Below are 14,066 nucleotides of genomic sequence, written 5' to 3' on the forward strand. Positions count from 1 at the left end.
AAATAATTGCTGCAAAATATGTCTCCTCATGCCATAAAGTGAGGACAACCAGTGGAACCTCAGAATAACAAATAATTGTACAGATTTTCAAATTATTATTATTTTGATCATTTGGTATTTTAGTAATTGTTTAGTTTTTACATTTGATACTGATTTCTTCTTTTTAAAAAATTATTTTTTAATCAATAATTTTTTTTTTGTAAATATATTAGTTTTTTTTGTTTTGTTTACACACACACGCTTACTGTTTTATTTATTTATTTAATTTTTTTTTTTTTAACATACACACAAACACACACGCTTACCGTTTTATTTATTTATTTTATTTTTTAAACAAACACACACACACACACAACCCCATTTTCGGCGTCTATCTTCTCCTGCACCGTTTGTCCTAGAAACTTCGTTCCAACTTCAAAATGTACATCCTGTTCAGGAGATTTATGCTAATATCTGTGATGGTTGATTTTATATTAATATTTTTATGTGAAAAAAAAATTAATGGGTTTCAATGGGAGAACTTTCTTCCAACCTACTCAACTTTAAGAGCTAAATGCTCCAGCATATGTGCAGCTACAGACTCATTTGAGCTGTAGGTTGCAGAAAAGATGTTGATCTTAAAAAGTTGATTTTGGCGTTTGCTAAAAAAATGTTTCGGAGCTATGCCCTTCCAAAGTGAAGGGTTTTACAGCTTTTAGCAGCCTTTAGAACGTGTCATGTGATCACATTAGAGTGGGGAGAGGCGGATTTGGCAGACCAGAATTTTTTTTGTAAACTGCTGCCAGTCCTGTATATTTATCTCCATAAGCACAAAAAAGGCACCAAAATGTAGCCACATGCATTTTCTCCCTCAAAATGTCAAAATCCTGCTCAGTGGACGTTTAGTTTTTTTTCTTTCTCTGATCCTTAATTGATTGGAAAGTCTTAGTCATCTCCCCCTGTCACTAATTCTTTATCTTGCTGTATCATCCTCCCTGTTTGGAGTTTGGACACAAGATGTATATTTTTATGCTCAGCTACTCAAGCACTAACTAAAGTCCAAAATGATAGCTTCTAAGCAAATACACTTTTTGCATCAACAAAGGATCACATCACCTCAATACGAGCAAGCTTGCTGGTGGTGCAGTTGGTTAGACTGCAGGCCATGAATGCACTTTACCATCAACAAATGATCAAATTGTGGCTTCTTCAGATGTGTACCTCTATAGCTCGCTTGATCAGAGCACTGGTTTCTCAAGCATCGTTGTTCAGACCCAGGTTCAAATCCCACCTCTGGCAGCATTGATAAATGCTTCCAACTTCAAACACCTGTGTGGAGACTGTCTTGTAGTGGTCGGTTTTAAATGTGTATGTTGTTAGTCTTTCAAAATGAAGTAATTGTATATATGGAATAACATTAGTCGCTTTCTATGTCTTCATGTTATTTTGCAACACTGGACTTAATACGTCACAGAAAATATAAGCACAATCAAAACAGTGCTCTGCCACACATTTGTGGTCATAGATTGCCCTCTATTGGTGCTTTGAAGCATAACATGCATTCAGTTCACACTGACTTGCTGTGGTGTTTTTAAATTTGTATCATAGTCTTTCTAAATGCAATCATGTTAACCTGGATATCAATGTTTCCTTAAAATAGATAGAATAAATTTTTTTTCGACAACAGTGGACTGGACTTCAAATAAATCAGCGCTGGACGGGCCCTTGCATGTGAATTTTGGGGGCCTAAACATACTCGAAAACTCACCAAACTTTGCACAAAATTCAGACACGGCGAAAAATTTCGTATTTTATGGGTTTCGCGCATGGGGTGGCAAAATGGCTCGTTAGCGCCCCCTACAGAGCAGCCCCCAGACTAAGTTTAACCTACGCGTACAAAATTTCTGTGGTACGTGTATCCAGACGTACAAAAAAGCCTCTTAGAGCCATTGCCTAAACCCAACAGGAAGCCATTTTGGATTTAATTTTATGGATTTAATTTTGGGTGAGTTACACACTTTGTACTTTAACGAACTCCTCCTAGGGAATTCGTCCGATCGACTTAAACTTTTCGCTTGTCAAAGCGACCAAATCTTCGATTCTGGATGCCACGGGCACGCCCATTGACGAAAACTCACAGATAGCACAACTGTTCATCGTCAATGCCTTTAGAAGGCACAGCAGAGATTTCCGCCTGTAAACGGGGAAAGATCTTGTAAATTACTAAAAATGGCAGACTTCCTTTTGGGTTTAGGGTATGGCTCCGAGAGGTTTATTCTAGTCTCGAGATGATATCCAACGAAGGTTAAAATCAAGGGCAACTGGACTTGGTTGAAGATACTGGAAGACGTTTCGTCCCTCATCCAAAGGACTTCAGTTCTGACTGACTGGCAGGGAAACTCAGCCTGTGGCCAAGACTGAACGACCATCGTTGGTATCTTCACCTGAGGCCAACAGGTTATGTTTGTTGAGTTTCCTGGGAAGTGATGAAAGGACAGCATTGTAAGTGGGGGATAAGTGGTGGCGTAGACCCCCTCCCCTGTTCAATGACGGCTTCTCAACCCTGGTGTAGATGGCTTCCTTGACACCTCTTTCAAACCATCCATCTTCTCTGTCTAAAATGTGCACCTGGTGGTCCTCAAACGAGTGTCCTCTGTCCTTCAGATGTAAGTAGACTGCAGAGTCTTGACCTGAGGAGTTGGCCCTTCTGTGTTGAGCCATGCGTTTGTGTAGTGGTTGTTTAGTCTCCCCAATATACAGGTCTGTGCATTCCTCACTAGACTGCTTTTCTTGTGTTTGGGTGTGCGGTCTTTGGGGTGGACCAGCATCTGTCTTAGTGTGTTCTTGGGTTTAAAAAACACAGGGATGTTATGTTTGTCCAGTTGCCCTTGATTTTAACCTTCATTGGATAACTATGACCTGGATGACTGAGAATCTTCATAGACATATAAAAGATGTGGAAGGTTTTGTTGATAAGCTGATGCTAACTTGCACTACTGTCTTGAAACAAGTTGAATAGTACAAAGGTTTGAAAGATGTGCAATGTTTAAAGGATTTTTGAAAGGCTTGCACTAAACTGATGATGATACATCGCCCCCCCATTTTTTGTACAGCTAGGCAAAAAATACGGCAGGGGCTGCTTTGTTGACATTTTGCAGGGGGCGCTATTGAGCCAATTTTCCACAACCATGCCCCCAAACCATATCAGCCAATAAAAAACAATAGCATTCCAAGCAATGTGAAGACTAAAAAGCCTTTAGGGGGTGCTACAGACACAACGTGCAATCCAAAGTCCCAAAAATGCCCTCATACACAAATATTACCAATTCGAGTGTGGCTGCAAAGTTTTGTGACTCTTGGAACATCCTAAAGGCCTCAAACACCAGTTAAAAATATTGAAAATGACGACGAAGTGCAAAATGGCTGATTTCCTGTTGAGCAAAATCTCATTAGAAAAAGCAGAAATGTGGACTTTGAAATAAGAGCAATAATCCCACCAAATCTCATCAAAGAAACTTTTTCCAAATTACACATTGTTTGTTTAGGGGCGCTATTGAGCCATTTTTCCAGAATCACGCCCCCAAACCATATCAGCCAATACAAAACAACCCCTTAATGGTGCTTTCAGACCAAAAATGAATCGAGCGTTCGGGGCGGTGAGTTTACATACAAAGTCAATGCAAAGACGTGTAGAGCCGCGATTTCCTGTTGGGCGGCGTGAAGCGAAGGGGGCGGGGCCGGCGACGCGAAGGAATTCGCGTGAGTTGAATATTTTTTGAGCTGAATATTTTCAACTCAAGCAAAGAGGTCGCATGACGCTGAGCAGCAAGCAAGCTCAGCAGCTACCTTCCGTGCACATCCAGTTCCAGTGTTGGTGTTACAGTCGTTAGCTGTGTCGGACTACAACTTCATATTTATATAAAAACCGGACAAAACTGGACATTACTTGGAGGAAAAAAAGCGAGGAGGTTGAACTACCTGGTGAGTTCAGAAAACGTGTCTGTAACTTTATTCCAGCTATCACTGTACTTTACTGTGACCCATAGCCCCGATCGATCCATACCCTATTCCGGAAAAAACATTTTAGAAGTTGTTGTCCTGCTGTCTTGCTGACAGACCTGACAAAGCACGAATTCATGTTTAACAAATCTGCATCATATTGTTGTTATTTCGGCATCAGTTTAATCTGTTTATTGCTATTTAATCACAGCAAAATGTTTACTTTGGGTTCATACAGCTGTAGTAATGGCGAGTTGTGTTTATTCACGTTAAAATCGCCTTCTCGCGTTTTGTGTGACCACTTGAAGCGAATGTACTCAGTCGAGGAAAGCGTCTCGAGGCGAAAATTCGCAGTTGGTTTGAAAGCACGATAAGGCTTAAACTCAGGGGTACTGGCACAAATTGAGCACTGATTAAATCCATATTCTACGTGGCAATAGTTTGAGGATTTTCTGTCAGGATTTTGAGTGCATATTAGCACAGAGACAGCACTGGTGAAAATTACTAATGATCTTCATCTGATTGCATCAGACAAAGTACTGTACTTATCTTTTTAGATCTTAGTGCTATATTTGACACCACATCACAACCTATTATAGCCTTAAAAGAACCGCACTAAGCTGGTTTAAGTCCTATTTATTATTTATTTATTTGCCACTGTCACCAAGTGCCTGATTATGGTGGGAACTGTCGGGTCTCTGATTTTAATAATACAAAGAGTACAGTCTAGGCCTGCTCTATGAAAAGTGCAATGAGAACTTCTTTTATGAAGTGGCGCTATTTAAATAAAATTAAACTTTGTGTGAACTCGTTTGGCATATAACATGTTTATTAATATGTAAAAATCCTGCACTACAGCTTTAACAATACTTTTGTTTTCCCTAGAGCTCATGGCCTTTTCTCACAGAATTGGAAAGTCATGTAACACTATCAGAAATTGGCTTTAAAACGTGAGAAATACATTTTAAATTGTAGATTTTTATACTATTAGTATTCACTGTATTTAATTTTAGGAAATAGGTTGCAGTTACAATGTTGTAACATCTTCAAAGTAAGCCAAAAGATTAACATTTTGTTTATTTTGTTGATTGAAGCGCCATGTTTACAATAGAAATTCTTCAGACATGTAGCTTAGGTGCAATATAAATACATTTCCAAACTCTCTTTGTCATCTCGGGATGCTAGAACTTCAGATGTAACTGCCATTTGTCTGTGATTAACATTTGCTGTTGTGTCTTTAAGGGTATATAAGGAGGAAAAATTCTGCATGTCGAGAGAGCACTTTGTCCATCTCTCCGTGGCCACGTATAAAGGATTGATTCATCACATCTTTGACTCCGTACTTCTTTGGGAAGAAATTTTCTTTCACACATGTTGAAACAGTTCTGAGGGTTTTGGTCAGAACTGATGTGTATGAAGAAAAAGTAAGATGAAACGTGATTGTGTGAAAATGTATAGGTCTAATACAGTAGTTCTGCCATTCTCTGTTACTTTAATTGAGGAAATTTAAAACTATTTGAAAAGCAGGTTGGAGATGCAGCAGTGAACTGACCTTGACACCGGCTGCATAGCCGACAGGCTGTGGGGCAATGTTAGATTGACCAGGCTCTCCAGTGACCATGGCCATCCCAAAAACCTCCTGGAAGGCGTCTCTGACTGCCGCCACATTCGTCTCCTTATCTGAAGTCACTACAATGTCAATGTCTCCACCAGACTCTAAAGAACAACAACACAGGGACATTTATTGAGGACTTTTGAAGGTTAAATCATCCTTTTTCATTATGAGGTGACAAGGAGAGAGCATGTTGACTTACTGATGTATGGAGCCATGCCAGGATCCAGAGTCGTGATCATGGACTCCACAGAGTGCTTGGTTTTGTCCAGGACTGTCTTTACAACAGGGTTACCTGCTACTCCCTGAGGACACACATAGTATTTGACATGAAGACTGACTGAATGGACATGTTCACAGATGCACTCATGTTCACCAACAGTAGTTTGGTGTTTGTGGTTTCAGATTTATACACAAAGAAACAAAAACTTCATATTTCAGATTTTTGTTAAAGCCACAGTTCACATCACATGTCTAATAGTGATTTTCTTATTAATTTAACAAAAAAGGCTTTAAAAGATGACTATGTGCTAATAATTAAAAGTTACCTAAATCAGGAGCAAACTAAGGTAAAAAATGTCTGAAGTACAAATTACATCCTTAGTGTCAGAAAAAAACAGTTTGCCCTCTAGAGATACAGGCTCAGTATGCCACAACGCCCTGGTAACTATTAAAAAAATTGGTTGGGCTATTGTGTTATTCTATATTTGTCTTATTGTCAAAAAATCCCACAGTAACACCCAAACCTATAATGTGATATGTTATAGGGGGCAGTGGGAGTGATCTCTCTGAGTGACAAAATGCCATCACTTGAACAGCTGAAGCCAGCAAAGTTATTTATTCCATGTTTGCAAAGTGATGTCAAACTACATTGGATTAGAGCAGTATTACCTTGAAAAAACCCCATATGCCTCCACCGGTGTTGATGTCTCCAGACACTCTGGGATCTTCCTGCTCCTCTGGGAAAGTGATGGGAGATCCAGTACCTAATCCTCCTGTCATGGCTGGCTGCTGAACCAGTGGGCTTGACACTACTCCTGGAAGATATGATGGGACAACTTTAAAAAAAAAAAAAAAAAAAAAAGAACTCCAGAAAAACCCAAGAGACAAATGTAATTATACCGACTTTCAACTAGGCAGTATTTGTACATGGGGTTATCTTCAAATCTTTATTCAAGATTTAAATATTTTTTTTATGACTAATTGGTTTCACAAAAGCCCCTGCTTGAGCTTAGCTCAAACTGTGTGCTGATTTTTTTTGTGCAGTAACTCTGTCAAAATCCTCCAAACAATAGAATGCCAGATGTAGCAGGTAAAATACAAATGGTGTAATAAAACTGTTTAAATACAGATTGGCTGTCTAGATCTTCTTGTTTTATTAATAGCGATATACCAAGTGGCAACGGTCAGAGCAGGCTTTCCCACTCCCCAGCCTACTAATCATTAATGTCTGGTCGCTGGAGGCTCGCTCATCAACGGGATATCAGAGACTGCTCATCTCTACTGAAACCCTGCATAGCAGCGTACCAGAGGAAGATGTCACACTTGATGGGAGGAGTGTATTACGGGCAGACAGGACTCTGGAGTCCAGTAAGACGAGGGGAAGAGGACTGAGTGTCTACACAAATTATGCTTAGTGCACAAATGCAGCCAAAGTGGATGGACAATGTTTAACAGATGTGGAATTTTTAATGTTGAGATCTCAGCCATACTATCTGCCCAGAGCAATTCTCCAGTGTTTTCTTGTTGCTGTTTACATTCCTCTAGATGCAAATTCAAATATGGACAGAAGCAGCAATAAACGGGATCTAGGCAGGTCGCAAAAAATGCAACATTTGACATTTTCAGAGAAGACCAAATGCAGATGACTTAAAGGTTCAGTGTGTAATATTTCTGAGGATTTATTGACAGAAATGCAATATAAGATCCATATTCAGTGGTGTATAAAGACCTTACATAATGAACCGTTATGTTTTTATTACCTTAGAATGCCATTTAGAGAACCATTTCTATCTACATATTTTCATTTCCCCAGTATCCAGGCAGAAGAAATTTAGGGAATCACGTTTCTTGATGGCTACTAGACGGTTGCAATTCTCAACCTCACCGCTAAATGCCACTAAATCTTACACACTTAACCTTAAAAGATTAAAGTGATGAAATAATATGGACACTGAAGTCGAAATTTGAAGAATTCGAAACAAAGCCTTTTTTATTTGCGGAAACACAAACTTGATTTTTTTAGCATCACTTTATGTCAAAGAGTGTCATTATGTTTACCTGATAAAGGGTGAAATGTTCCACCCACCTGCCAAATTTGGTGTTTTCAAGTATTAAGGTTTTTGCTGCACACTTTTAAGCAGAGAAAACCAAGAGGACATTTTCACAGGATCCAAGTAGAACAAGAAAACTCTGACTCAATGAGTAATTGGAAACACACCACACAGATAAAATATCCATTCTTGACAAGTGGAACTCTGAAGTAGGGATTTGAACCCTGAACTTTCAGATCCCAAGAGTAGGTGACTTAATGACTAAGCCACTGGTGAGAATGTGTTTCTATAAACCTTCTCACAGCTTAAGGAAATTAAATCACGTCTTTCAATGATATTTACAGATGTCACTTTAGACTTTAAACATTTTTACTGTTGTAAAAGCATTTTATGATAAAATCCTAAAAATCATTCTGCTGGTATTGGGTTCTTGGGTGAATTACTTTGGTGGCGTTTGATCCAACACTAAGCTAAAAACTTTAAATGTTTGACAGGAGTCCCGCACCGAACACATCTCCAAAATTCACCCATAAATCACAGTACCACCTACTTGCAACAGGAAGTGATTATGTTTATGCTCTGATGAACCACTTCTTGCAGGTTGGGTATATCTAATTCAAAACTATCTCAGAAAACTCTTAACACATTGATGATGTCATGTTGTAAAGCCCATGAGTTTTCTTTCAATAGCGTATCCATGGCTGTGCAGCGAAGTTCCATGTTTCGCCATGAAAGAGGAAGTCGTCGTAAATTAACTGTACATGCTCAAATCTGTACCACTGTCCCACCCCGAACACATTTACATGCCAATATTCATCTGTAGTCGTAATGCCAAGTGCTCTGCAGCGTAAGTTAAATTGCGAAGCCTTTTTTGATTGATCCATGGTGTGGCGCTGAATTGATGTTTCGCCATGTAAAAGGAAGTAGCATGTAAATGGACTAGAGATGGTCAGATATGTCCCAATATTCACATTAAAGGCTTACATGTTTGTTTGTTTTGTTTTTGTTTTACCCTTTTTTTTTTTATTCAGGGGAACTTCACTGAGAGGAAGCCTCTCTTTTTTCAGGAAGGCCCTGATCACATTCACACTGTTGCTCATTCACACCTGGAAGCTGCCCAGTAACAACCGCAGCCTGGTCTGCTGGCCACTAAGCAGCTCCACTGGGCAGTTGGGGTCATGGGCCTTGCTCAAGGGCACCTCAGTGGTGGTAAATGAGGGAGGGCAAGCACTGCTTTCCACACCCAGATTTTATCCTGCTGGTCCAGGGATTGAACAGACGACCTCCCTGTCACAAGCTCGCTTCTCTGTCCATATCCAGTTATACAAATAGCGCCACTTACTGGCATCTGGAAAGGAAATATTTCAAACTTCATTTCCACAAAAACATCCATATAGACGCATTTATGCTCCTCACAGCAAGTTGACCACATCCATCCATCAAAGTTCTTGTCAAATGCTGTTGCCTTGGTGAGTAATTATTCGCAATTAAACAGGAAGCTGTTTGGACAGTTATAGCGTAAACCCAACTGGAAGTCAGCCACTTTGAATTGAATACCTAACTGACACCTCAACCAATCTTTGTGAGATATTTGACACGTCACCTGTGTGATTCTTGCATTGATAACTCCAGAGCCGTTATTAGAGCTTTATTTAATGTTATAATATTATACTAATGCACTCATGTATACTAGTTCCTCCTCCAGGTTGTAGATAGAGCCTCTGCAGGGGACAGATCTAGATTTAGCCAGACTCAGGATGCCATTTGCTTCTTCTAGCCTCCTCTTCCATAGATCAACACGCTCCCCTTGTTCTGTTTATGTCTGTTTTACTAGTTGCTGTTATTAATTTGTTTATAGTTTAACTTCGGAAATACATTTAAAAATGTGAGTATTCTTGATAATCAAGCAAGGTCTCATAGTACCATTTGTTCTATTATAATCGAATTTGCAATTGTGTATTGTCCACAATAATCGCATCATGACTTTCTCCAAATCGTGCAGCCCTAATCATTTCTAAAGTTCTTTATTAGCTTTAATTGAAATAGTCAAATAGTCTAAATACAGACCATATATATTTTACATATATATTTTTTCCCTTGTGTATTTTAAGCACATTTGTGGGTTAGGATACCTTAAATCAAATGAAAGGTCTAAGCTAACTTTGCAACTGCAGCCTTACCTATGTTAAACAAATAAATATGATTGTGTGCTTATTTGACTTTTGCTCACAGTGCATCAGTGCTGGGGGGCTGCCGGGAGGAACTTTGGAGGAAACCCTGTGTTCTGTCAACATGACATGACTTTTTTAGGAAGCCTGGCTTAACATGTAATTTTGCTTTATGAAACACTCCTGAAAAAAAGAACCCTGGTTCCACATGTTGACCATGTAAATAGTGTATTAAAGAAGAAGACAAGAGTGACTTTTACCTGGCATGGCGGGAGGACTGGAGAATGTTGGCATAAGTGGTGTCTGTGGCGTTCTGCCGGCGTGACCCCGTGTAATGTCATATCCTGCACTCATTGAAAAGCTGGACATGGGCGGGCCTACAGGAGGGGCCGACATGCCAGGAACTGAGGGGGGAGGTGGTCTAATAGGGAATGCCTGAGGAGGCAAAGAGGGGTAGGTAGAAGGAGGGAAAGGAGAATTGCTGGTGAAGGGGGAGGCGAGATGGGAGGAGAGGGAAGGGGGTGTGGCCAGAGGGCCACTGATCGCAGGGAAGGAGGGCACAGCAGGGAGAGCGGTAGAGACTGAGGGGGAACCGATGGAGCTGCTGCCTGGGGGGGACAGAGTGCTGGGCAGACCTGAAAACACAAAGAACTAATGTTAAACCCAAGCGGCAACCTCCGGCTCTCACTTCCGATACCAGTCAGGAAGTAACTTAAACTCCAGTTAATCGAGTGGCCACTTGAGGCTGGTTGCAAAAGTGTGTCAATCTCTATTGACCCCCATGTTAAAATGCCCAAATTTATAGCAGAATAAAACATGTTTACAGCCTGGTTCAAAAAATGGTCTTAGTGTATATTGCTAATTTAGCCCTTCGTGATAACTGTGAGGGGGGGTGAATTTTCTTTAACTCACCTGTTTAAATTATATTAAGCCATAAAGTTCTGCATTATTAGGGGTGTGACCGCTTTGAATGACTGGTGAATCCGGTCGCTGTCACTCCTAGCCAAGTGACTGCTGTTTGTTAGCTCAGCTCAGCTACAACACGGAGCTCTGAGGTTCAGCCTGTTTGAGCCTTTGACATTTCTACATGCAGAATGGCAAACTGTGCAGTTTACTGGGGAGAGGACGTGTTACAGTTGGTGAGTGAAATTCCTGTATTTTATTTATGTTTTGTATGCAACAGGTATCGCTGTCGGCATATAGCTTGTTAGCTTAGCTCATTACGCTAATTAGCCAGATACAAGCAGCCCCAAGCTGCTAACTATGCTAAGTTAACAGGAGTAAGTGTGTTCTAACCGCAGCTTTTAATGAGTCAAAGACAACTCAGCAAGAAGAGAGAAGCCAAAATGTATTAGTTTAACCTTAGTGTTAGACATTAGGGTGGTAATACTCTGAAGAAAAGGCGTGTGAAGTTGGAAAGTAAAGGCTCAGCCAAACATCTCTGGCTCAGCTCTCAGTTAATTGACGTTAACAGTACATTTTTTAAACGGGCAATGTTAGGTTTAGCTTCATACTGTAACAGTCACTGTTCAGTTAGATACTAGTCAGATACTATTATAAGTGGCTTCACCTGAACCGGAGGGACACGAAAGAGTTTAAAGGCAGAGAGCTGAGGGGGGAGCGGCTGCAGAGTTCTGCCTGCTCGCCGAGGAGAGCCATGCACCTGCAAGTGTACTTTTTTATAAACTATAACGTTATACTATTCTTTGTGAGGTTCATCAGAAGGGATGATTGATTCGAAGTACATATTGAAGGACGTTTAGAGTCATCAATAAGTTATTACACTTAGTATATGTAGCATTCCCTGTTATCCAGCAAACAATCTGAAGTGATAACTGATCAGCGACGTTTCTGATAAGGAGCTTAAGAGGTGGATGCATTATTCGGCAGAAAAGATGTTGTAGGCTACCTGCAGAGATTTGCATCCACCTTTTTTGTCAGTATATAATGAGCCTTATGCCTGCAGACAGGTAGCTGGGATGTAACTAGCGCGATGCTCCTGAGATTAATAAAGTCAGTTTAGTTAAGGTGAGAAATTAGGTGTGAGAGAGCCGCCTCCGAGTTTGTTTGGTGGATTAGAATTTGCCTAAAAAAGGTAGTACAGTTCAATAAGAATTATACAATAAGATTCTTATAATAAAAGTTCAATAAGATCTGTCTTTAGTCAAAAGGTGTCTAGCAGCATGTATTATTATTATGCAGTGTTTAGCAGCAATCTGTATATTGCACATATTAGTAAACAGTGCATTTCACATTGCCACCCCTAATTACTGTTACATGTCATGAGAGGTTTTCATGCTGTGGTGATCTCAGAGTTCAGTAGCTTTATGGTACTCTGGAAGAAGCTGTTTAACCCTGTCTTTCCACTGTTGTCTTTACAGGTACCACAGGAGCTGATTGCAGAACCCTCCAGATGTGATTTGCTGTGTCCAGCTCTACAGGAGAGAACCGCTCCAGCTTCCAGCTCTTCAGCTCCTGCTTTGCTCAGTCTTTTCTTTTTACTCACAACACCTGAACACTACTGATGTGAAATTATGACACTGGGTTATTATCAACAGAATCTATCATTATAATAACTCACATTATTTCAAGTCATACAAAACTACTTTTACATTGTAAACTTTTAACATTGATGTTTTCATGAATGCAAGAGTTTAATTTGTTAAACTATGTGTTAAACTATGTATTGGACAAAATGCTGGTGACCTACACGACAGGACTGTGCCTGAAGGCATCCTGTGTGACAGTGACAGAGGACTGCTCTGCTTTCACTACGTCGCCAGGGCTGTCCCCATTTTAGTTGACGATTTACTGTTTTACAAATAATTGTGATTAACGATATTTAATTGTCGTTTATTGATGTTGCAGAATACGGTCCTGTGTTCTAATTGGCGCACAAACTTTAAGCCATTTCTTGAATGAAATTCACTGTGCTGCATCCAGAGTACTGCTTCTACAGCCACTACTACTGCACTCATTACTACTACTACTACTACTACTGACACACACAGAGAGACATAAACCGGTGCAAACAAACACATGTGCCCACACACACAAATTATAAAATAAAAGCCTTATTATAGTAATCTTAGTCAGGTTGAGAAAGGCTTCTCAATAGCTCTCGGGACCCAATTTCTAGCAAATTAAAGTCCCAAGATTCTTAAGTTAATGCATCTTAACAGTGAATTCAGGATGAGGCTGATTTTACAAGATAAAATCCCCCTATGGTGACAAGATGTCAACACCAAAGCAGGGATGGACCTAATGTTTCAAAATAAAAGCCCAAACACACAGGACCTTTCACTGCAGGTTGTGACACCCAGCTTCTTGAGCTTTCTTGAACCTTAAAATGCTCAAAAGTTTTTATTGATAATAGGCAGTATTCAACTTTTACACCCCATTCATACTTATTAGACCAATTCAACCTTTTCCACGTCTTCATACTCCTTGGTAAAGTTTTTTTAAGTGATATCTTCAAAGACTTCCTTACATTCATTTAAATTTTCAAATCTTTCAGCTATAAATTCTTGCAAACCTTGAATGATTTACCTCTCAGCAGGTTTGACAGTGTAACAATATACAGTAACTTCCAGCTTGTTATTGCATTTGTACTTCAACAACTCCGCCTTCAATAACATTATTCCAGCTCTGCTGCTGGTTCTCCCAGCTGAGCATGCCTGCAGGTGTATCACAGTTCAATTCACAGTACTATTCAAATTTGTTTAAATCAGCAATTCAGTTTAGCGCAAGCCTTTCAAAAATCCTTTAAACATTGCACATCTTTCAAACCTTTGTACTATTCAACTTGTTTCAAGACAGTAGTGCAAGTTAGCATCAGCTTATCAACAAAACCTTCCACATCTTTTATATGTCTATGAAGATTCTCAGTCATCCAGGTCATAGTTATCCAACGAAGGTTAAAATCAAGGGCAACTGGACAAACATAACATCCCTGTGTTTTTTAAACCCAAGAACACACTAAGACAGATGCTGGTCCACCCCAAAGACCGCACACCCAAACACAAGAAAAGCAGT

General features: G+C 39.9%; 1 protein-coding gene across 7 annotated transcripts in view; it reads right to left on the reverse strand.

The window, feature by feature from the left end:
• prrc1 (proline-rich coiled-coil 1) overlaps nucleotides 1-14,066 on the reverse strand; it is a 66,742-nt gene that overhangs the window by 42,227 nt on the left and 10,449 nt on the right. For 5 of the 7 annotated variants that reach the window (XM_046067700.1, XM_046067702.1, XM_046067701.1 and 2 more), the window contains 4 exons: nucleotides 10,292-10,666; nucleotides 6,482-6,627; nucleotides 5,793-5,895; nucleotides 5,531-5,694 (listed from right to left, as the gene is read on the reverse strand). In XM_046067700.1, coding sequence (XP_045923656.1) covers nucleotides 5,531-5,694; nucleotides 5,793-5,895; nucleotides 6,482-6,627; nucleotides 10,292-10,666 — 788 coding nt within the window. The remainder of the gene's footprint in view (nucleotides 1-5,530; nucleotides 5,695-5,792; nucleotides 5,896-6,481; nucleotides 6,628-10,291; nucleotides 10,667-14,066) is intronic. The other 2 variants (XM_046067705.1, XM_046067703.1) reach the window with 1 other exon arrangement.

This window comes from Micropterus dolomieu, linkage group LG13 (assembly GCF_021292245.1).
Source record: "Micropterus dolomieu isolate WLL.071019.BEF.003 ecotype Adirondacks linkage group LG13, ASM2129224v1, whole genome shotgun sequence".
NCBI lineage: Eukaryota > Metazoa > Chordata > Actinopteri > Centrarchiformes > Centrarchidae > Micropterus > Micropterus dolomieu.